Here is a 25745-nt window from a genome sequence, read left to right on the forward strand (position 1 = left end):
GTGGAGAAGTAGGCTGCAAGTGTTAGGCACACTGGATAAGTGGGGCTTGTTCAAGGATCAGCTACTGCGTGTTCTTGATAAGTATGTACCGGTCAGGCAGGGAGGAAGGCGTCGAGCGAGGGAACCGTGGTTTACCAAGGAAGTGGAATCTCTTGTTAAGAGGAAGAAGGAGGCCTATGTGAAGATGAGGTGTGAAGTTTCGGTTGGGGCGATGGATAGTTACAAGGTAGCGAGGAAGGATCTAAAGAGAGAGCTAAGACGAGCAAGGAGGGGACATGAGAAGTATTTGGCAGGAAGGATCAAGGAAAACCCTAAAGCTTTCTATAGGTATGTCAGGAATAAGCGAATGCCTAGGGAAAGAGTAGGACCAGTCAAGGACAGGGATGGGAAATTGTGTGTGGAGTCTGAAGAGATAGGCGAGATACTAAATGAATATTTTTCGTCAGTATTCACTCAGGAAAAAGAGAATGTTGTGGAGGAGAATGCTGAGCCCCAGGCTAATAGAATAGATGGCATTGAGGTACGTAGGGAAGAGGTGTTGGCAATTCTGGACAGGCTGAAAATAGATAAGTCCCCAGGAGCTGATAAATCCTATCCTAGGATTCTCTGGGAGGCCAGGGAAGAGATTGCTGGACCTTTGGCTTTGATTTTTATGTCATCATTGGCTACAGGAATAGTGCCAGAGGACTGGAGGACAGCAAATGTGGTCCCTTTGTTCAAAAAGGGGAGCAGAGACAACCCCGGCAACTATAGACCGGTGAGCCTCACGTCTGTAGTGGGTAAAGTCTTGGAGGGGATTATAAGAGACAAGATTTATAATCATCTAGATAGGAATAATATGATCAGGGATAGTCAGCATGGCTTTGTGAAGGGTAGGTCATGCCTCACAAACCTTATTGAGTTCTTTGAGAAGGTGACTGAACAGGTAGACGAGGGTAGAGCAGTTGATGTGGTGGATATGGATTTCAGCAAAGCGTTTGATAAGGTTCCCCACGGTAGGCTATTGCAGAAAATAGAGGCTGGGGATTGAGGGTGATTTAGAGATATGGATCAGAAATTGGCTAGCTGAAAGAAGACAGAGGGTGGTGGTTGATGGGAAATGTTCAGAATGGAGTACATTCACAAGTGGAGTACCACAAGGATCTGTTCTGGGGCCGTTGCTGTTTGTCATTTTTATCAATGACCGAGAGGAAGGCGCAGAAGGGTGGGTGAGTAAATTTGCAGACGATACTAAAGTCGGTGGTGTTGTTGATAGTGTGGAAGGATGTAGCAGGTTACAGAGGGATATAGATAAGCTGCAGAGCTGGGCTGAGAGGTGGCAAATGGAGTTTAATGTAGAGAAGTGTGAGGTGATTCACTTTGGAAGGAATAACAGGAATGCGGAATATTTGGCTAATGGTAAAGTTCTTGAAAGTGTGGATGAGCAGAGGGATCTAGGTGTCCATGTACATAGATCCCTGAAAGTTGCCACCCAGGTTGATAGGGTTGTGAAGAAGGCCTATGGAGTGTTGGCCTTTATTGGTAGAGGGGTTGAGTTCCGGAGTCGGGAGGTCATGTTGCAGCTGTACAGAACTCTGGTACAGCCGCATTTGGAGTATTGCGTACAGTTCTGTTCACCGCATTATAGGAAGGACGTGGAGGCTTTGGAGCGGGTGCAGAGGAGATTTACCAGGATGTTGCCTGGTATGGAGGGAAAATCTTATGAGGAAAGGCTGATGGACTTGAGGTTGTTTTCGTTGGAGAGAAGAAGGTGAAGAGGAGACTTAATAGAGGCATACAAAATGATCAGGGGGTTGGATAGGGTGGACAGTGAGAGCCTTCTCCCGCGGATGGATATGGCTGACACGAGGGGACATAACTTTAAACTGAGGGGTAATAGATATAGGACAGAGGTCAGAGGATCCCTCTGCTCATCCACACTTTCAAGAACTTTACCATTAGCCAAATATTCCGCATTCCTGTTATTCCTTCCAAAGTGAATCACCTCACACTTCTCTACATTAAACTCCATTTGCCACCTCTCAGCCCAGCTCTGCAGCTTATCTATATCCCTCTGTAACCTGCTACATCCTTCCACACTATCAACAACACCACCGACTTTAGTATCGTCTGCAAATTTACTCACCCACCCTTCTGCGCCTTCCTCTAGGTCATTGATAAAAATGACAAACAGCAACAGCCCCAGAACAGATCCTTGTGGTACTCCACTTGTGACTGTACTCCATTCTGAACATTTCCCATCAACCACCACCCTCTGTCTTCTTTCAGCTAGCCAATTTCTGATCCACATCTCTAAATCACCCTCAATCCCCAGCCTCTGTATTTTCTGCAATAGCATACCATGGGGAACCTTATCAAACGCTTTGCTGAAATCCATATCCACTGCATCAACTGCTCTACCCTCGTCCACCTGTTCAGTCACCTTCTCAAAGAACTCAATAAGGTTTGTGAGGCATGATCTACCCTTCACAAAGCCATGCTGACTATCCCTGATAATATTATTCCTATCTAGATGATTATAAATCTTGTCTCTTATAATCCCCTCCAAGACTTTACCCACTACAGACGTGAGGCTCACCGGTCTATAGTTGCCGGGGTTGTCTCTGCTCCCCTTTTTGAACAAAGGGACCACATTTGCTGTCCTCCAGTCCTCTGGCACTATTCCTGTAGCCAATGATGACATAAAAATCAAAGCCAAAGGTCCAGCAATCTCTTCCCTGGCCTCCCAGAGAATCCTAGGATAGGATTTATCAGCTCCTGGGGACTTATCTATTTTCAGCCTGTCCAGAATTGCCAACACCTCTTCCCTACGTACCTCAATGCCATCTATTCTATTAGCCTGGGGCTCAGCATTCTCCTCCACAACATTCTCTTTTTCCTGAGTGAATACTGACGAAAAATATTCATTTAGTATCTCGCCTATCTCTTCAGACTCCACACACAATTTCCCATCCCTGTCCTTGACTGGTCCTACTCTTTCCCTAGTCATTCGCTTATTCCTGACATACCTATAGAAAGCTTTTGGGTTTTCCTTGATCCTTCCTACCAAATACTTCTCATGTCCCCTCCTTGCTCGTCTTAGCTCTCTCTTTAGATCCTTCCTCGCTACCTTGTAACTATCCATCGCCCCAACCGAAACTTCACACCTCATCTTCACATAGGCCTCCTTCTTCCTCTTAACAAGAGATTCCACTTCCTTGGTAAACCACGGTTCCCTCGCTCGACGCCTTCCTCCCTGCCTGACCGGTACATACTTATCAAGAACACGCAGTAGCTGATCCTTGAACAAGCCCCACTTATCCAGTGTGCCCAACACTTGCAGCCTACTTCTCCACCTTATCCCCCCCAAGTCACGTCTAATGGCATCATAATCGCCCTTCCCCCAGCTATAACTCTTGCCCTGTGGTGTATACTTATCCCTTTCCATCATTAACGTAAACGTCACCGAATTGTGGTCACTGTCCCCAAAGTGCTCTCCTACCTCCAAATCCAACACCTGGCCTGGTTCATTACCCAAAACCAAATCCAATGTGGCCTCGCCTCTTGTTGGCCTGTCAACATATTGTTTCAGGAAACCCTCCTGCACACACTGTACAAAAAACGACCCGTCTATTGTACTCGAACTATATCTTTTCCAGTCAATATTTGGAAAGTTAAAGTCTCCCATAATAACTACCCTGTTACTTTCGCTCTTATCCAGAATCATCTTTGCCATCCTTTACTATCTTTGCCAATTACTAATGCTCTGCTCCTCTCCCCCCTTCCCTTCTGAGCAACAGGGACAGACTCCGTGCCAGAGGCCCTTACCCCATGGCTTACCCCTGGTAAGTCCCCCCCCCCACAAGTATCCAAAGCGGTATACTTGTTTCTCAGGGGAACGGCCGGTTCAGACCCATTATACAGTGGGTCTCCTGTTCCATTATACAGTGGGTCTCCGGTTCACTATCCATTATACACTGGCTCTCTGATTCACTATCGATTATATACTGGGTCTCCGATTCACTATCGATTATATACTGGCTCCCCGGGTCACTATCCATTATACACTGGGTCTCCGATTCATTATCAATTATATACTGGCTCTCCAATTCACTATCGATTATATACTGGCACTCCGATTCACTATCGATTGCACTGGCACTCCGATCCACTATCGATTATGCACTGGCTCTCCGGTTCACTATCCAGTATACACTGGCTCTCCGGTTCACTATCGATTATATACTGGCTCTCCGGTTCACTATCGATTAGACACCGGCTCTCCGGTTCACCATCGATTATACACTGGTTCTCCGATTATTATACACTGGCTCTCCGATTCACTATTGATTATACACTGGATCTCCGGTTCATTATGAATTATACACTTGATCTCCGGTTCATTGTGAATTATACACTGGCTCTCCGGTTCACGGTCTATTATACACTGGCCCTCCTGTTCACTATTGGTTATTTACTGGCGCCAGTTCACCACTGATTTTGCACTGGCACTCCCATTCACTGCCGACTGCACTGGCACTCCCATTCACTGCCGACTGCACTGGCACTCCCATTCACTGCCGACTGCACTGGCACTCCCATTCACTGCCGACTGCACTGGCACTCCCATTCACTGCCGACTGCACTGGCACTCCCATTCACTGCCGACTGCACTGGCACTCCCATTCACTGCCGACTGCACTGGCACTCCCATTCACTGCCGACTGCACTGGCACTCCCATTCACTGCCGACTGCACTGGCACTCCCATTCACTGCCGACTGCACTGGCACTCCCATTCACTGCCGACTGCACTGGCACTCCCATTCACTGCCGACTGCACTGGCACTCCCATTCACTGCCGACTGCACTGGCACTCCCATTCACTGCCGACTGCACTGGCACTCCCATTCACTGCCGACTGCACTGGCACTCCCATTCACTGCCGACTGCACTGGCACTCCCATTCACTGCCGACTGCACTGGCACTCCCATTCACTGCCGACTGCACTGGCACTCCCATTCACTGCCGACTGCACTGGCACTCCCATTCACTGCCGACTGCACTGGCACTCCCATTCACTGCCGACTGCACTGGCACTCCCATTCACTGCCGACTGCACTGGCACTCCCATTCACTGCCGACTGCACTGGCACTCCCATTCACTGCCGACTGCACTGGCACTCCCATTCACTGCCGACTGCACTGGCACTCCCATTCACTGCCGACTGCACTGGCACTCCCATTCACTGCCGACTGCACTGGCACTCCCATTCACTGCCGACTGCACTGGCACTCCCATTCACTGCCGACTGCACTGGCACTCCCATTCACTGCCGACTGCACTGGCACTCCCATTCACTGCCGACTGCACTGGCACTCCCATTCACTGCCGACTGCACTGGCACTCCCATTCACTGCCGACTGCACTGGCACTCCCATTCACTGCCGACTGCACTGGCACTCCCATTCACTGCCGACTGCACTGGCACTCCCATTCACTGCCGACTGCACTGGCACTCCCATTCACTGCCGACTGCACTGGCACTCCCATTCACTGCCGACTGCACTGGCACTCCCATTCACTGCCGACTGCACTGGCACTCCCATTCACTGCCGACTGCACTGGCACTCCCATTCACTGCCGACTGCACTGGCACTCCCATTCACTGCCGACTGCACTGGCACTCCCATTCACTGCCGACTGCACTGGCACTCCCATTCACTGCCGACTGCACTGGCACTCCCATTCACTGCCGACTGCACTGGCACTCCCATTCACTGCCGACTGCACTGGCACTCCCATTCACTGCCGACTGCACTGGCACTCCCATTCACTGCCGACTGCACTGGCACTCCCATTCACTGCCGACTGCACTGGCACTCCCATTCACTGCCGACTGCACTGGCACTCCCATTCACTGCCGACTGCACTGGCACTCCCATTCACTGCCGACTGCACTGGCACTCCCATTCACTGCCGACTGCACTGGCACTCCCATTCACTGCCGACTGCACTGGCACTCCCATTCACTGCCGACTGCACTGGCACTCCCATTCACTGCCGACTGCACTGGCACTCCCATTCACTGCCGACTGCACTGGCACTCCCATTCACTGCCGACTGCACTGGCACTCCCATTCACTGCCGACTGCACTGGCACTCCCATTCACTGCCGACTGCACTGGCACTCCCATTCACTGCCGACTGCACTGGCACTCCCATTCACTGCCGACTGCACTGGCACTCCCATTCACCATGGATTATACACTGGCTCTGATTCACGATCCATTATGCACTGACTCTCCGGTTCACCATGGATTATACACTGGCTCCCCAATTCATTATCCATTATTCACTTGGCTCTCCAGTTCACTTTGAATTATACATTGGCTCTCCGATTCACCATCGATTATACACTGGCACTCCGGTTCACTATCGATTACACACTGGCTCTCCGGTTCACCATCGATTATTCACTGGCTCTCCGGTTCACTATCGATTACACACTGGCTCTCCGGTACACCATCGATTATACACTGGCACTCCGGTTCACTACCGATTACACACTGGCTCTCAGGTTCACTCTCGATTAGACACTGGCACTCCGATTTATTATCGATTATACACTGGCACGTTCATCATCGATTATACACTGGCTCTCCGGTTCACCATCGATTATACACTGGCTCGCCGGTTCACTGTCGACTGTACACTGGCTCTCCGGTTCACCATCGTTTATACACTGGCACGTTCATCAGCGATTATACACTGGCTCGCCGGTTCACCGTCGATTCTACACTGGCTCTCCTATTCACCATCAATTATACACTGGCTCTCCTGTTCACTATCCATTATACACTCACTTTCCGGTTCACTATCGATTATACACTGGCACACCGGTTCACTATCAATTGTGCACTGGCTCTCCGGTCAATTATCCATTATACACTGGCTCTCTGGATCACTATCCATTGCACACTGGCTATTCGGTTCGCTATCGATTGTACACTGGACTCTGATTCACTATTAATTACACACTGGCTATTCGGTTCACTATTGATTATATACTGGCTCTCCGATTCACTATCGACTATACACTGGCTCTCCGATTCACTATGAATTATACACTGGCTCTCCGGTTCACTGTCCGTTACACACAGGCTACCCAGTTCACTAGCGATTATACCCTGGCTCTTCGATTCACTATCCTTTATACACCGGCACTCTGGTTCACCATCGATTATATACTGGCACTCCAATTCACTATCATTTATGCATTGGCTCTCCGGTTCACTGTCCATTTTACACTGGCTCTGCTGTTCACTATCATTTATGCACTGACTCTCCGGTTCACTATCTATTATACACTGGCTCTCCTCTTCACTATCCATTATACACTCACTTTGCAGTTCACCATCGATTATACGCTGGCACTCCAGTTCACCATCGATTATACATTGGCACACCATCCATTATACACTGGCTCTCCGGTTCACCATCGATTATACATTGGCTCTCCGGTTCACCATTCATTATACACTGGCACTCCAATTCACTATCAATTATGCACTGGCTCTCCGGTTCACTATCCATTATGCACTGGCTCTCCGGTTCACTATCCATTATACACCGGCACACCTATTCACTATCAATTGTACACTGGCTCTTCGGTTCACTATCCATTATACACTGGCTGTCCTGTTCACTATCCATTATACACTGGCTCAGTGGTTCACTATCCATTATACACAGGCTAATCAGTTCATTATCGATTATAACTGGCACTCCGGTTCACCATCGATTATACACTGGCTCTCTGGTTCACCATCAAGATTATACACTGGCTCCCCGATTCACTATCAATTCGACACTGGCTCTCCTATTCACTGTCGATTATACACTGGCTCTCCGGTTCGCCGTCGATTATACACTGGCTCTCCTATTCACTGTCGATTATACACTGGCTCTCCGGTTCACTGTCGATTCTACACTGGCTCTCCGGTTCACTGTCGATTATACACTGGCTCTCCGGTTCACTATCCATTATACACTCACTTTGCGGTTCACCGTCGAATATACACTGGCACTCCGGTTCACTATCGATTAAACATTGGCACGCCAGTTCACTATCAATTGTGCACTGGCTCTCCGGTTCACCATCGATTATACACTGGCTCTCAGGTTCACTATGAATTATACACTGGCTCCCCTATTCACTATCCATTATACACTGGCTCTCTGGATCACTATCCATTGCACACTGGCTATTCGGTTCACTATTGATTATACACTGGCTCTCCGATTCTCTATCGACTATACACTGGCTCTCCTGTTCACTACCCATTATACACCCGATCTGCGGTTCACCATCGATTATACACTGGCACTCCAGTTCACCATCGATGACACACTGGCTCTCCGGTTCACCATCGGTTATACATTGGCTCTCCGGTTCACTATTGATTATACACTGGCTCTCCGGTTCACTATGAATTATACCCTGGCTCTTCGTTTTACTATCCTGTATACACTGGCACTCCGATTCACTGTCCATTATACACTGGCTCTCTGATTCACCATCAATTATACACTGATTCCTGTTTACCATCGATTATACACTGGCTCTCCGGTTCGCTATCCATTATACACTGGCTAGTCAGTTCACTATCGATTATACACTGACACTCCGGTTCACGATCCATTATACACTGGCTGTTCGGGTCACTATCGATTATACACTGGCTCTCCGATTCACCATTGATTATACATGGGCTCTACTGTTCACTATCCATTATACACTCACTTTGCGGTTCACTATCAATTATGCACTGGCTCTCCTGTTCACTATCCATTGTACACTGGCTATTCGGTTCACTATCAATTGTACACTGGCTCTCTGATTCACCATTGATTATACACTGGCTCTCCGATTATTATACACTGGCTCTCCGATTCACGATTGATTATACACTGGATCTCCGGTTCATTGTACACTGGCTCTCCGATTCACTATCGGTTATACACTGGCACTCCGATTTACTATCGATTACACTGGTACTTGTAGCCACCTAAAATGGCTGATTCCCTATTAATTTGGCCAAAACCCGATTTAAAATGGCTAACCGAAAAGGCTGATGGGAAAAGCAGCCAACAGGACACAAACGGACAGCTGCAGACAGAATAGCGTATTTGGCTCTGGGGAAGTCGGCCCAGATCGATACTCAAGACTATTAGCAGCGACTTCCGGGTGCGGCGATGACCAGCTAAGTCGCACGTTTCGGCAGCTCCCGGTGGAAAGGACTTTTGGGCTCTTGATAGGAGCCCCAACGGCAATTTTAACGGCTAAAAACACTGTGCGGTAACCCAGAAGGGAATCCCCCCTGGACACGGATGGAAAAAGGAGACGAAAGTGGCCGGATTGCGGTGGATCCTCTAGAGCAGCGGCCAGGAAGGCAAGCACAAAGCAAGATGGCGACGGAAGGAGGCAGTTTAATATGGGGCCCTGAACCAACAAGTGTTCCTGCGGCGTTGCGTGGAAGAACTTAAAAAGGAGATGAAGAAGGAGCTGTTGGCCCCGATATTACAGGCGATTGAAGGGCTAAAGGAGGAGCAAAAGACCCAGGAGCAGGAGCTTCGGGTCGTGAAGGCAAAGGCTGCGGAGAATGAGGATGAAATACAGGGCCTGGTGGTAAGGACAGAGATGCACGAGGCACAACACAAAAGGTGTGTGGAAAGGCTGGAGGTGCTGGAGAATAATGCGGGGAGGAAGAATTTAAGGATTCTTGGTCTTCCCGAAGGTGCAGAAGGGGCGGACGTCGGGGCATATGTGAGCACGATGCTGCACTTGTTAATGGGATCGGAGGCCCAGATGGGCCCGTTGGAGGTGGAGGGAGCCTATCGAGTTATGGCGCGAAGACCGAGGGCTGGAGAAATTCCTCGAGCCATAGTGGTGAGATTTCTCCGATATAAGGACAGAGAGATGGTCCTCAGATGGGCAAAGAAAACTTGGAGCAGTAGGTGGGAGAACGCGGTGATCCGCGTATATCAAGATTGGAGTGCGGAGGTGGCGAGAAGGAGGGCAAGCTTTAATCGGGCCAAGGCGGTGCTGCACAAAAGGAAGGTTAAATTTGGAATGCTGCAGCCGGCAAGACTGTGGGTCACACATCAAGGGAAACACCACTACTTTGAAACGGCAGAAGAGGCGTGGACATTTATTGTCGAGGAGAAACTGGAATAAGCGGGCTAGAAAAAGAACGTTTGGGACAAAGTGGTGGGGCGAATATGTGGGGTGAAGAGGGGGAAAAGGGGGAAGAGATGATTTCCCAAGTTGTTAATCCTGCGACCCTGTAACTTTTCTCTCTTCCCCATGTCGTGGGGGAGGGAGGATGAGGAGCTGGGGGCGCCAGCCATTGGGGGCGGGGCCAAATGGGAAGCGCGAGCTTTGTTCCCGCACTATGGTAATCATGGCGGGAACAGGGAAGCAGGAAGGAGGGGGCCTCGCACAGTGGGAGCCGAGGTCACGGGGGGAAGCCGAGGTCGGCCAGAGTTTGCTGACTTCTGGGAGCAACATGGGGGGTGCAATTATGCTAGTGAGGGATCTAGCGGGGGGGGGGGTTAACTGGGTTGCTGCTGCTGGGGAGAAGGGGGAGCTGGTATGGGGTGGGGTGGTTGGGGCGGGAGGGCGCCGTTGGGGGGAGATACGGCTACGTGGGAACCGGGTGAGGAGCTGGATTGAAAAAGGAGATGGCTAGTCGACAAAGGGGGGGGGGGGTAAAGAGCCCCCCAACCCGGCTGATCACGTGGAATGGGAGAGGGCTGAACGGGCCGATGAAGAGGGCACGGGTACTCGCACACCTAAAGAAACTTAAGGCAGATGTGGTTATGCTGCAGGAGACGCATCTGAAACTGATAGACTAGGTCAGACTACGCAAAGGATGGGTGGGGCAGGTGTTTCATTCGGGGCTAGACGCAAAAAACAGGGGGGTGGCTATACTAGTGGGGAAGCGGGTAATGTTTGAGGCAAAGACCATAGTGGCGGATAGTGGGGGCAGATACGTGTTGGTGAGTGGCAAATTGCAAGGGGAAGCGGTGGTCTTAGTGAATGTATATGCCCCAAACTGGGATGATGCCGGACCTAGAGGTGGGGAAGTTGGTAATGGGTGGAGATTTTAATACGGTGCTGGACCCAGGGCTGGACAGATCGAGGTCCAGGACCGGAAGGAGGCCGGCTGCAGCTAGGGTGCTTAAGGACTTTATCATAGAATTTACAGAGCAGAAGGAGGCCATTCAGCCCATCGAGTCTGCACCGGCTCTTGGAAAGAGCACCCTACCCAAGGTCAACACCGCCACCCTATCCCCATAACCCAGTAACCCCACCCAACACTAAGGGCAATTTTGGACACTAAGGGCAATTTATCATGGCCAATCCACCTAACCCGCACATCTTTGGACTGTGGGAGGAAACCGGAGCACCCGGAGGAAACCCACGCACACACGGGGAGGATGTGCAGACTCCGCACAGACAGTGACCCAAGCCAGAATCGAACCTGGGACCCTGGAGCTGTGAAGCAATTGTGCTATCCACAAGGCTACCGTGCTGCTTTATGGAACAGATGGGAGGAGTCGACCCCTGGAGATTTAGTAGACCTAGGAGTAAGGAGTAAGGAGTTTTCGTTTTTCTCCGATGTCCACAAAGTCTATTCACGGATAGACTTTTTTGTTTTAGGAAGGGCACTGATCCCGAAGGTGACGGGGACGGAGTACACAGCTATAGCTATTTCGGATCACGCTCCACATTGGGTGGACCTGGAGATAGGGGAGGAAAAAGAACAGCGTCCACCCTGGAGAATGGACATGGGATTATTGCCAGATGAGGGGGTGTGTTTAAGGGTGAGGGGGTGTATTGAAAGGTACTTGGAACTCAATGATAATGGGGAGGTTCAGGTGGGAGTGTTCTGGGAGGCGCTGAAGGCAGTGGTTAGAGTGGAGCTGATATCTATTAGGGCACATAAAGGAAAGCAGGAAGGTAGGGAAAGGGAGCGGTTGTTGAAAGAACTTCTGAGGGTGGACAGACAATATGCGGAGGCACCGGAGGAGGGACTGTACAGAGAAAGGCAAAGGCTACATGTAGAATTTGACTTGTTGACTACGGGAAATGCAGAGGCACAATGGAGGAAGGCACAGTGTGTACAGTACGAATATGGGGAGAAGGCGAGCAGGTTGCTGGCCCACAAACTGAGGAAAAGGGGAGCAGCGAGGGAGATAGGGGGGGTGAGAGATGAGGAGGGAGAGATGGAGCGGGGAGCGAAGAGAGTGAATGGAGTGTTCAAGGCAGTTTATGAAAGATTATATGAAGCTCAGCCCCCGGATGGGAAGGAGAGAATGATGTGCTTTCTGGATCAGCTGGAATTTCCTAAGGTGGAGGAGCAGGAGAGGGCGGGACTGGGAGCACAGATTGAGACGGAGGAAGTGGTGAAAGGGATTGGGAGTATGCAGGCGGGGAAGGCCCCGGGACCAGACGGATTCCCAGTTGAATTCTATAGGAAATATATGGACTTGCTGGCCCCGCTACTGATGAGAACCTTTAATGAGGCGAGGGAAAGGGGGCAGCTGCCCCCGACTATGTCAGAGGCAACGATATCGCTCCTCCTAAAGAAGGAAAAAGACCCGCTGCAATGCGGGTCCTATAGGCCTATTTCCCTCCTGAATGTGGACGCTAAGATTCTGACCAAGGTAATGGCAACGAGGATAGAGGATAGTGTCCCGGGGGTGGTTCATGAGGACCAAACTGGGTTTGTGAAGGAGAGACAGCTGAATACAAATATACGGAGGCTGCTAGGGGTAATGATGATGCCCCCACCAGAGGGGGAAGCGGAGATAGTGGTGGCGATGGATGCCGAGAAAGCATTTGATAGAGTGGAGTGGGATTATTTGTGGGAGATGCTGAGGAGATTTGGCTTTGGAGATGGGTATATCAGATGGGTACAGTTGCTGGAAAGGGCCCCGATGGTGAGCGTGGTCACGAATGGACGGGGGTCTGATTATTTTCTGCTCCATAGAGGGACGAGGCAGGGATGTCCTCTGTCCCCGTTATTGTTTGCACTGGCGATTGAGCCCCTGGCCATAGCATTGAGGGGTTCCAGGAAGTGGAGGGGTGTACTCAGGGGAGGAGAAGAACACCGGGTATCTCTGTATGCGGATGATTTGTTGCTATATGTGGCGGACCCGGCGGAGGGGATGCCAGAGATAATGCGGATACTTGGGGAGTTTGGGGATTTTTCAGGGTATAAATTGAACATGGGGAAAAGTGAGTTGTTTGTGGTGCATCCAGGGGAGCAGAGCAGAAAAATAGAGGATTTACCGTTGAGGAAGGTAACAAGGGACTTTCGGTACTTGGGGATCCAGATAGCCAAGAATTGGGGTACATTACATAGGCTTAATTTAACGCGGTTGGTGGAACAGATGGAGGAGGACTTTAAGAGATGGGACATGGTGTCCCTGTCACTGGCAGGTAGGGTGCAGGCGGTTAAAATGGTGGTCCTCCCGAGATTCCTTTTTGTGTTTCAGTGCCTCCTGGTGGTGGTCGCGAAGGCTTTTTTCAAAAGAATCGAGAAGAGTATTATGAGTTTTATGTGGGCTGGGAAGACCCCGAGAGTGAGAAGGGGATTTTTGCAGCGTAGTAGGGACAGGGGGAGGCTGGCACTACCGAGCCTAAGTGTGTACAACTGGGCCGCCAATATTTCAATGGTGTGTAAGTGGATGGGAGAAGAGGAGGGAGCGGCGTGGAAGAGATTGGAGAGGGCATCCTGCAGGGGGACTAGCCTACAAGCTATGGTGACGGCACCGTTGCCATTCTCACCGAAGAAATACACCACAAGCCCGGTGGTGGTGGCTACATTGAAAATTTGGGGGCAGTGGAGACGGCATAGGGGAAAGATGGGAGCCTCGGTGCGGTCCCCGATAAGAAATAACCATAGGTTTGTTCCGGGGAGAATGGATGGGGGATTTGGAGCATGGCAAAGAGCAGGGGTAGCACAATTGAGAGATCTGTTCGTAGATGGGACGTTTGCGAGTCTGGGAGCGCTGACGGAAAAATATGGGTTGCCCCAAGGGAATGCATTTCGGTATATGCAACTGAGGGCTTTTGCGAGGCAACAGGTGAGGGAATTCCCGCAGCTCGCGACGCAGGAGGTGCAGGATAGAGTGATCTCAGAGACATGGGTGGGGGATGGTAAGGTGTCGGACATATATAGGGAAATGAGGGACGAGGGGGAGATCATGGTAGATGAGCTGAAAGGGAAATGGGAAGAAGAGCTGGGGGAGGAGATTGAGGAGGGGCTGTGGGCTGATGCCCTACGTAGGGTAAACTCATCGTCCTCGTGTGCCAGGCTAAGCCTGATACAATTTAAGGTGTTACACAGGGCGCATATGACTGGAGCACGGCTCAGTAAATTTTTGGGGGTAGAGGATAGGTGTGCGAGATGCTCGAGAAGCCCAGCGAATCACACTCACATGTTCTGGTCATGCCCGGCACTACAGGGGTTTTGGGTGGGGGTGGCAAAGGTGCTTTCGAAGGTGGTGGGGGTCCAGGTCGAACCAAGCTGGGGGTTGGCTATATTTGGGGTTGCAGAAGAGCCGGGAGTGCAGGAGGTGAGAGAGGCTGATGTTTTGGCCTTTGCGTCCCTAGTAGCCCGGCGCAGGATATTGTTAATGTGGAAGGAAGCCAAACCACCGGGTGTGGAGACCTGGATAAACGACATGGCAGGGTTTATAAAGTTAGAACGGATTAAGTTCATACTAAGGGGTTCAGCTCAAGGGTTCACCAGGCGGTGGCAACCATTCGTCGACTACCTCACAGAAAGATAGAGGGAATGGAAAAGAAGAAGACAACAGCAGCAACCCCGGGGGGGGGGGGGGGAAATCGGACGGACTCTCAGGGATGTTATTGTATATGTATAGGCACTTGTTTTAGGTAATGTATATTGGACTGTTGGATTGTATCTTTGGAGAGTATTTATTTTTGACAAGGCAGTTGCCATTTAGTTTGTTTTTTGTTTCTGTTCATATATTATTTATTTATTTGTTTAAAACTGGCCACTGTTATTTATATTGCTTTATTGTTGTTGAAAAGAAACACTACGTACTGTTATGTTTGGCCAAGAAATCTTGAATAAAATATATATATTTTTTAAAAAGACTATTAGCAGCACATCAACCCAGACATCTGCAGTTTAATCGGCTAGCCCCGGGAACAATTGCAACATATTAGCAATTGAATGCCGGGCCAGACCTGTCGGCGCCTGCAGTGGCCGAAACAAAGACAGGTGAACGACCACCCCCCGATCGAGGAATCGCCCCGTTATCGAACCCAGTGACTGGGAACAAGTCCAATCACTTGGGACTCAGGGTCAAGGGCCGCCCCGAGAGGCGGGAAGCCCCTGGGCCCTATAAAGTGAGGGGCCAAGTTCAGATCTCTCTCTCTCTCCCTTCTTTGCCTGCTCGAGACCTTCGCAAGTACAGCAACCAGCAACTGTAAGTTTGAATCCAGCGATCACTATCCGATAAAGACTCCTCGCCATCGACCTGTATCAGCCTTTTGAATCCCGTGGGCCAGATCCGATTGGATAAGCCATTCATTTCCCTGACCTGGTGGGCCCTTCCTAAAGTTAAGTATTGGCCAGTAGTGGTAGGTTTCGATATCGATAGTAGGATTATTGTGTAAGCATTAAATGTTGTATATAATAAATGACCGTTGATTTCAATCTTACTAAGCGATGTGCTGACTTATTAATCATAACTCGAGCTTGAACCACGTGGCGGTATCAGAAAGATACCTGGCGACTCGTGAGCGAAGGTGACATAATCAGAGCTAATAAACTAAGGCTAAAAAGAGCAACATAATTGGCAACTCCGCCGGGACCCGACATAGAAGTGGAAAACCATTCCGGGAGAACCCCAACAATTTGAATAGAATCCAATCGGAAACAAAAACAAAAAAAAACCACAAGTGTTCAAGCGGTTCTGGTTAATAATTCACAATTCGGAAGTGTGTGTATGTATGCGTAACTAACAGGGTTATAAGGTAAAACTGATAGATTTGTGTTGCGTCAAAACTGTCGGAAGTTGGTATTTTCGGAAATTAGCGCAAGCCGTACCCGCATCTACGACACCACCTTAGCCCCCTGTTCCAAATTTGAACGTAACGAGCAGATAAGAGAGATGGCCATGCAGGCAATACAACGCCTCATGAACCCCGAAGAATTTGCGGTCGCACCGATCAGCAGCATTAAAGTGAGACAGTGTCCCATTTGGGAAGTGGAAATTCGCAAATTTCTGCAGGGCAAAGGATGGCCCGTGTGGAGCGGTTTCTGTAATAATGACTCAGGTCCCGGAAGTATAGGGCATACTTGGTGGGAGAACATGAGTGAAATCCACAAGAAAAGCTTAGCGAAAGCGCGCAAGCCGATGGCAATCGTGTCCTGCATGGCACAATTGCGAGGCACAGAGGAGGTCGTCAGGACGCTCCGAAAAGAAATAGAGGGCATACATCAAAGAACAAAGAACAAAGAAATGTACAGCACAGGAACAGGCCCTTCGGCCCTCCAAGCCCGTGCCGACCATACTGCCCGACTAAACTACAATCTTAAAGAACATCGTATGAGTAAAATCGATGTATGCGAGATGGAGAAGGAAAACGTGGAATTGAAAAGGCAGTTAGAAGCCAAGGACAAAGAGGTGGCTGACGCCAAACGGGGTCACCAGTCTTGTCTGGCGCATTTAAGCAGTTTTCAATCCCAGTATGAGAAGGCTTATCAGGACACGCAGCGTGCCGTCCTGGTTAAGAAAGAGACGGAGAAGCAGGTGGAGACGCTACAGAAGCAATGTAGTGATCTCAAGGCAGCCTTGAGAGCACTCCACGCTGCAACCATGGAACAAAGGCAGAGTACCTTAGACCATGCGAAGTGCCGAAAGCAAATTGCAGACCTGCAAACAATGCTTTCTGTCCAAAAAGGATTCCAAGACACCTTTGGGGAAAGTTTAGACCAGGAAGACGGCCCTGATTGGGAAGAACTGCAAGAGACAGCGCAGAGATATGTTCAGGGAACATGTGCGCAGGGAAAACCCCAAAGGAGGAGAGCACCCCCACACAGCAGGTAATACAGGCGCCCATGAACCCTGTAACAACCCACCGCACCGCCACAGCAGACGAGGCGGAAGTCTTATATTCCACCCTCCTCACAGTGACCCAATTACAGGACGCGTGTGCTAAAATCAGACCGTTCCTCCCCGCTTCAGACCCACACCATTTCTTTGCCACCATCAAACACCAGGCGACCATGTATGGCCTGGATGAGAAAGAGCAGGTAAAGCTCACGGTCCTCAGCTTAGACCCATCGGTCGCAGCAGCCCTTCCCGACCCACAGAATGTAGGAGGAGGCACCCTTGCAGAAATGCATACCGCAATCCTGGATGCGATCGGGTATAGCCGGGGCGACCCCGTAGACGGTCTAAATAAGTGCAGACAGAAGAAGTCTGAACACCCCACAGTGTTCGCAGGACGCTTGTGGATTCACTTTGAGGCCGTTTTCGGAAATGTAGACCGTGCCCATTTGTCCGCAGACAATATGGCCAAATGGACCCGCACCCTTATCTCCCATGCCACGGAAGCAGGACAGAATGCCTGTAGTAATTATGACCCCTCGGAAGAGGCTCATAATGAGAAGTGGGTGGTCAAAAGATTGTCCCGCGTTTGGGAACAAGCGGCTCACAGTAAACCCGCAGCTAGAACCCCTGAGGAAAAGCAAGCCGCCGCAGACGTGCAGGCAGTAAGAACCACGCTTCACAACCCCGCCTGGGTAAACGAGGGAAAGAGCAGCCCCCCAGCAAAACCGCAAGAATGCTACAATTTCGGACAGTTGGGGCATTTTGCCAAAGAATGCAAGGTCCCTAAAAAACCACAGAGAGCCCAACAGACAGGCACTCTCAATAAGAAAAAGGCCGAGCCCATACATAGAGTTAGCGCCCAGTCCGACCAGACAGACTTGACCGGAACGGACTGACGGTGTACAGGCTCCCCCAGCTGGGTCTGCGATACCCTTTGGGATAGGTCAGGACGACCCGTAGTCGCAGCAAAGGTTAGGGGACAGCCGATCGAGCTTCTCTGGGACACAGGAGGGTCCTGCACAACCTTAAATTCCTCCACCCTTGGTAAGGACACGTGGCCCACCACAGCCACTATCACCCTCAGCGGCTTCACAGGCCACTCACAACAGGGACATATCACAACCCCTGTACCCATCCAAATCGGCACCATTAATACAAAACACCCCGTAGTGTTAGTCGACCTGCCCCCAACAGCAGAGCACATTTTGGGGATCGACTTCATGAATTCTCACCACCTCTCTTTCGATCCAGTCAACCAGTGTGTCTGGAAGATGGCGAAATCCGCTAGAGCCCCCGCAACGCTCAATATAGGGGATTATATGAACAAAATTAGCGCAGTAGGCGGGTTTTGGTTCAACCCCACCACACTCAGCACGGACCGACAGGTTAGGGCAGTCCTGCAAAAGAACAGGGCAGCATTCGCAACCCACAAACACGACTGTGGACGGATGACCGGTTCCGTACAAATAACAGGACCGTACCCTAGACCCCAAAAGCAGTACGGATTCCCCCTAGAAGCAGAGGGAGAAATCCTCAAGGTTATACAAAGTTTATTAGAGCAGGATGTCCTAAGATCGGTAACCTCAACTAATAATGCCCCGATTTGGCCAGTAAGGAAACCCGACGAATCATGGCGCTTGACCATTGATTATCGGGAACTCAATAAAGTCACCCCTGTAGCAGCCCCCACCGTTGCAACAAGTCCCGAGACCATGCTCAAACAGGGACTCCATGCCCGATATTTCACGGTTTTGGACGTCAGTAATGGGTTCTGGTCCATTCCATTGGCAAAGGCGTGCCAGTATAAATTTGCCTTCACTTTCAAAGCACAGCAGTACACGTGGACATGCCTGCCACAAGGCTTCCACAACCCCCCTCCATGTTCCACCGACAGCTGGCAAATGGACTAGCAAAATTTTCTCGCCCCGAATGTCTGGTACAGTATGTAGACGATCTACTACTGCAGACAGACACGAAGGAAGAGCACATTGAGCTTCTGTCCGAACTCCTGGAATTACTACATTCCATTGGCTGTCCAGTAAATCCCAAAAAGGCCCAGATATTGGAAGAGAAAGTGGTATATTTGGGTACAATTATCACACACGGCAAACGCGAGATCGAGCACAAAAGAATTGACTCGATCGCTAAATTGCCCCTTCCCCAACACGTTTCAGCCCTCCGGTCATTTTTAGGACTGGTTGGCTACTGCCTAAACCACATTGACGGTTTCGCCAGCAAGGCAGCGCCCCTCTCAGACCTCCTAAAGGAGCCTCCTGGCTCCGCAGCATACGGATGCTGTGGAATCATTAAAACAGGCGCTCATAGCCGCCCCCGCACTACAAGTTCCCGACCCGCTTTCCCCTTACGCCATAGAGGTAGCGACCACAGACCGCACCCTTTCAGCCGCGCTCCTGCAGGAACGGAACGACCAGCTAAGACCCGTGGCTTATGCCTCCCGAATTTTAGATGCTGTGGAGCAGGGATTCTCAGCCTGTGAGAGGCACATGCTCGCAGTTTTCTGGGCAGTCCAGTACTTTTCATTCATTACCGGACTGAACCCCATCACCACTTTGACCGAGCACACCCCCACCCAACTTTTACTGGACGGACGACTTAAAGACGGTACCGTCAGCCAAATCCCCGCTGCTCGGTGGACCCTTCTCTTACAAGGACGGGACATCACAGTAAAACGGACAAAGACTCACACATACTTAGCGGACAATCTACAGTACCCCGGAACCCCCCATGAGTGTGAAATCATCTCGCCCCACCATAATACAGGCAGGCCCCTTTATAGCTAAAACACCCCCCAGAAAACTAGCCACTCCATCTCAGAACCCCCCTCACCTGGACACGTGTGACCCCATTAGGATCTATGTGGATGGATCTTCCACGGTCCTGGATGGGCAACGCATAACAGGTTGTGGGATTTATGTGGAGGATGCGCAGGGACGCGCCCTCGAGGAAATCGCATTAAAATTACCCGGACACTTAGGTGCACAGGCAGCAGAGCTTGCGGCCATCGCTTACATTGTAGAGCACCCAGATTCCTTCCCCAGCCCAGCAGACATATATTCAGACAGTCTATACGTGTGCAACAGCCTCACTGAATTTCTGCCCCTCTGGGAAACGAGAGGATTTGTTTCCGTGGATGGGAAACCCCTCCCCTCAGCCCCATTACTCCGCCATATTCTGAAAAAAGCCAAGAACAGGACTTTTGGCATTATAAAAGTCCGCAGCCACCATCGTTCCTCCTCCCCTGGAAATGTAAAAGCCGACGCACTGGCTAGGGCAGGATCCAGGCATGGTTATTTTTGGAAGCCCCCCGAGAGCGCCCCAGTGAGTGCAGTTCAGGTCGCGCAGACTAGGACCGAAGATCTAGTAGAGGCCCAGAAGCAGGATAGCGCTCTCACTGAAATCGTGAAAGGGAAGTTTCCAGCCTCAAACGAGAGGTACAGAAATACAATAACCACACATGACGGCGTGGTGCTAAAGGACACCCTTTATGTAGTTCCTGAGCAGGATAGGAACCAAATAATCTGTTTATTCCATGATGGTCATGGACACCAGGGAATCGAACCCACCGCAGCCCACCTCAAACAGCTTTGTTGGTGGCCTAATCTCAAAGAGGATGTATCCCATTACATTGAGAATTGCCTCATCTGCGCTCAGAACAACCCAGACATCTGCAGTTTAATCGGCTATCCCCGGGAACAATTGCAACATATTAGCAATTGAATGCCGGGCCAGACCTGTCGGCGCCTGCAGTGGCCGAAACAAAGACAGGTGAACGACCACCCCCCGATCGAGGAATCGCCCCATTATTGGAGCATATCGAACCCAGTGATTGGGAACAAGTCCAATCACTTGGGACTCAGGGTCAAGGGCCACCCCGAGAGGCGGGAAGCCCCTGGGCCCTATAAAGTGAGGGGCCAAGTTCAGATCTCTCTCTCTCTCCCTTCTTCTCCTGCTCGAGACCTTCGCAAGAACATCGACCAGAAACTGTAAGTTTGACTCCAGCGATCGCTACCCGATAAAGACTCCTAGCCATCGACCCGTATCAGCCTTTTGAATCCCGCGGGCCAGATCCGATTCGATAAGCCATTCGTTTCCCTGACCTGGTGGGCCCTTCCTAAAGTTAAGTATTGACCAGTAGTGGTACGTTTCGATATAGATAGTAGGATTATTGTGTAAGCATTAATTGTTGTATATAATAAATGACCGTTGATTTCAATCTTACTAAGCGGTGTGCTGACTTATTAATCATAACTTGAACTTGAACCACGTGGCGGTATCAGAAAGATACCTGGCGACTCGTGAGCAAAGGTGACATAATCAGAGCTAATAAACTAAGGCTAAAAAGAGCAACATACTCCGATTCACTATTGATTACACTGGCACTCCGATTCACTATCGATTACACTGGCACACCGATTCACTATCCATTATACACTGGCTAGTTAGTTCACTATCGATTATACACTGGCACTCTGATTCACTATCCATTATACACAAAGAACACAGGAACAGGCCCTTCGGCCCTCCAAGCCTGCGCCGACCAAAGTAAAACTGTAAGCACTTACGGAGTCCGTATCCTTCCATTCCCACCCTATTCATGTATTTATCTAGATTCCCATTAATGCCGCTATCGTACCTGCTCCCACAGGACACGCCTTCCATATAATTACCATGCACTATGTAAAAATCCTGCCTCGCACATCTGTTCTAAACTTTTCACCACGCACCTTAAACCTATGTCCGCTAGTACTTCACTCTCCTACCCGAGGAAAGAGCATCTGACTATCCACTCTGTCCATACCACTCACCATTTTGTATCAGGTAGCTTCTCAGCCTCCATCGTTCCAGTGAGAACAGACCGAGTTTATCTAACCTCTCCTCATGGCTAATGCCCTCCATACCAGGCAACATTCTAGTAAACCGCTTCTGTACCCTCTCCAAAGCATCCACATCCTTCTGGTAGTGTGGCGACAAGAATGGTACACAATATTCCAAATGAGGCCTAACTAAGGTCCTGTACAGCTGCAACATGACTTGCCAATTTTTATATTCAATGCCCTGACCGATGAAGGCCAGCATGCCGTATGCCTTTGTGACCACCTTATCCACATGCATTACTCCTTAAGGAGCAGCGCTCCGAAAGCTAGTGACATCGAAACAAACCTGTTGGTTGTAAGACTTCGTACTGTGCTCACCCCAGTCCAACGCCGGCATCTCCACATCATGAGGTACCTTGTCAAAGGCTTTACTTAAGTCCATGTATACAACATCTACTGTATTTGCCTCATCTAGTACCTTTGTCACTTCCTTGAAAAACTCGATCAAATTAGTGAGACACGACCTGCCCTTCACAAAACCATGCTGTCCATCACTAATAAATCCATTTGTTGCCAAATGTGAGTAAATCCTATCTCTAAGAATCTTTTCTAATAATTTTCCTACCACTGATGTACGGCTTATAATTTCCTGGATTATCTCTGCTGCCCTTCTTAAACAATGGAAAAACATTGGCTACTCTCCATTCTTCTGGAACTTCACCTGTAGCCAATGAGGATACAAAGATTACTGTCAAGGCCCCAGCAATTTCTTCCCTTGCCTCCCTCAGTATTCTGGGGTAAATCCCATCAGACCTTGGGGACTTATCAACTTTAATGCTTTTTAAGATGCCTAACACCTCCTCTTTATTAATATCAACATGACTCAGAATATCTACACACTCTACCCTATACTCCTCATCCACCAAGTCCTTTGGTGAATACTGAGGCAAAGTATTCATTTAGTATCTCTCCCATTTCATCTGGTTCCTCCAAAATCCTTGAATGGACCAACCCTTTCTCTGGCTACCCTCTTCCTCTTTACATTTGTATAAAACGCCTTCGGATTTTCCTTAATCCTGTTTGCCAATGACATTTCATGACCCCTTTTAGCTTTCCTAACTCCTACCTTAAGTTCCTTCCTACTTGCCTTATATTTACGGGCTTCATTGTAGCCACTTAAAATGGCCAACTCCCGATTCAAAATGGCGAATGGCAAAGGCTGATGGGAAAGTCAGCCAACAGGACAAAAACGAGCAGCTGCAGGTTGGCTGTGTATTTACCTCTGGAAAGGCGAGACACGATCGATACCAGCATAACAAACACCAGCCATCTGCATACTAATGAGCAATCCCCGGGAACAATAAGCAACATTTAGACACACAAAGCAAAACCAGACTCTTCGGCGCCAGCAGAAGCCTACACAAAAAGAGGTGAACGACCACCTCAAGACCGTCCATCGATCAGGGAACCGCTCCAGCAGTGGAGAAAATCAAACCAAGTGATTGGGCCAAAGTCCAATCACTTGGGACCAGGTACAGGGTCCACCCCGAAAGGCGGGAAGCCCCTGGGGACTATAAGAATTGAGCCCCAAGTTCAAGTCGCGCTCTTCTTCTTCGGCTCGCTTCCAGCTCTCGTCACTCTTCAGCAGCCGATCGCACCTGTAAGTCTTACTTCAACGCTCGCTACGAGATGGGCGCTCCTAGTTATCAATCTGTACCAACTTCGAATCCCGCAGGCTCAGAACCCGAACAAAAGGCCATTTGTTTCCCTGACCTGGTGGGCCAGTTCCAAGTTAAGTATAGGCCTGTTAGTTGTAGAAGTAGCTTAGACGTAGAATTTATGCATGAGTAGCGATTACTGTGTATAATAAATGTGCTTTGATTTAAATCTTACTAATCGGTGTATTGGATTATTGATCAATACTCGGACTTGAACCACGTGGCGGTATCATAAAGATACTTGGCGACTCAAGAGCAAAGGTGATAAAACAGAGCAATTAAACTAAGGCAAAATCAGCAACATCATCTATCCTAAGTCTTTTAGAGCTTACGAATGCTTCCTTTTTATTTTGACAAGGTTCATAATATCCCTCGTTATCCAGGGTTCCTTATACTTGTCACCTTATCTTTCGTCCTCACAGGTACATGCCGGTCCTGAATTCTAATCAACTGACATTTGAAAGTCTCCCACATGCTGGATGTTGATTTTCCATCAAGCAGCCTCGCCCAGTCAACACTCTCCAGATCCTGCCTAATGCTGTTGGAATTCGCCATCCCCCAGTCCAACACTGGCACCGGCTCTCCGGTTCACTATTGATAACACACTAGCTCTCCGGGTTCACTATCGATTATACCTGTAGCCCAGATTGACGATTATTAATATCTCTTGGTATCAATGAGATTTTTGTGAATAATTCAGGATTTCTCACCTGTTCATCCTCCTGCATCGAGGCGGCCAGCGGGAGCCCATCAGCCACCCGGGCAATCATCGTTAGCAGAACCATCCTCACCGACAGGCCTCTCTCTCCCTGGGACCGCGCAAAGGCCTCTCTCTCCCCGGGATCGCGCACAGATCCCTCTTTCCCCGGGACCGTGCACAGGCTTCTCTCCCTCGGGACCGCACACAAGCCTCTCTCTCCCCGGGATCGCGCACAGACCTCTCTCTCCCCAGGACCGCGCACAGATCTCTCTCTCCCCAGGACCGCGCACAGACCTCTCTCCCTCGGGACCGTGCGCAAGCCTCTCTATCCTTCGGGGCCGCGCACAGGCCTCTCCCCCACGGGACCGCGCACAGGCCTCTCTCACCCTCGGGACCGCGCACAGGCCTCTCTCTCCCTCGGGACCGCTCACAGGCCTCTCCCCCTCAGGACCGCGCACAAGCCTCTCTCTCCCTCGGGACCGCGCAAAAGCCTCTCCCCCTCGGGACCGCGCACAGGCCTCTCTCTCCCTCGGGACCGCGCACAGGCCTCTCTCTCCCCGGGACCGCGCACAAGCCTCTCTCTCCCCGGGACCGCGCACAAGCCTCTCTCTCCCCGGGACCGCGCACAAGCCTCTCTCTCCCCGGGACCGCGCACAAGCCTCTCTCTCCCTCGGGACCGCGCACAGGCCTCTCTCTCCCCGGGACCGCGCACAAGCCTCTCTCTCCCCGGGACCGCGCACAAGCCTCTCTCTCCCCGGGACCGCGCACAGGCCTCTCTCTCCCCGGGACCGCGCACAGGCCTCTCTCTCCCCGGGACCGCGCACAGGCCTCTCTCTCCCCGGGACCGCGCACAGGCCTCTCTCTCCCCGGGACCGCGCACAGGCCTCTCTCTCCCCGGGACCGCGCACAAGCCTCTCTCTCCCGGGACCGCGCACAGGCCTCTCTCTCCCCGGGACCGCGCACAAGCCTCTCTCTCCCGGGACCGCGCACAGGCCTCTCTCTCCCCGGGACCGCGCACAAGCCTCTCTTTCCGGGACCGCGCACAGGCCTCTCTCTCCCCGGGACCGCGCACAGGCCTCTCTCTCCCCGGGACCGCGCACAGGCCTCTCTCTCCCCGGGACCGCGCACAAGCCTCTCTCTCCCGGGACCGCGCACAGGCCTCTCTCTCCCCGGGACCGCGCACAGGCCTCTCTCTCCCCGGGACCGCGCACAGGCCTCTCTCTCCCGGGACCGCGCACACGCCTCTCTCTCCCCGGGACCGCGCACAGGCCTCTCTCTCCCCGGGACCGCGCACACGCCTCTCTCTCCCCGGGACCGCGCACACGCCTCTCTCTCCCGGGACCGCG

The 25745-nt window shown here is 50.8% G+C and overlaps 1 protein-coding gene across 1 annotated transcript in view; it reads right to left on the reverse strand.

The window, feature by feature from the left end:
• Positions 1-25375, reverse strand: part of LOC140426714 (vesicle-trafficking protein SEC22b) — a 113546-nt gene extending 88171 nt beyond the window's left edge. The window contains exon 1 of the mRNA XM_072511806.1: positions 24410-25375. Within this exon, the coding sequence (XP_072367907.1) occupies positions 24410-24484 (75 nt within the window). The 5' untranslated portion in view covers positions 24485-25375. The remainder of the gene's footprint in view (positions 1-24409) is intronic.
• Between the last annotated feature and the right edge of the window lie 370 nt (positions 25376-25745).

The sequence above is a fragment of the Scyliorhinus torazame genome, chromosome 7 (assembly GCF_047496885.1).
Source record: "Scyliorhinus torazame isolate Kashiwa2021f chromosome 7, sScyTor2.1, whole genome shotgun sequence".
NCBI classification, from domain to species: domain Eukaryota; kingdom Metazoa; phylum Chordata; class Chondrichthyes; order Carcharhiniformes; family Scyliorhinidae; genus Scyliorhinus; species Scyliorhinus torazame.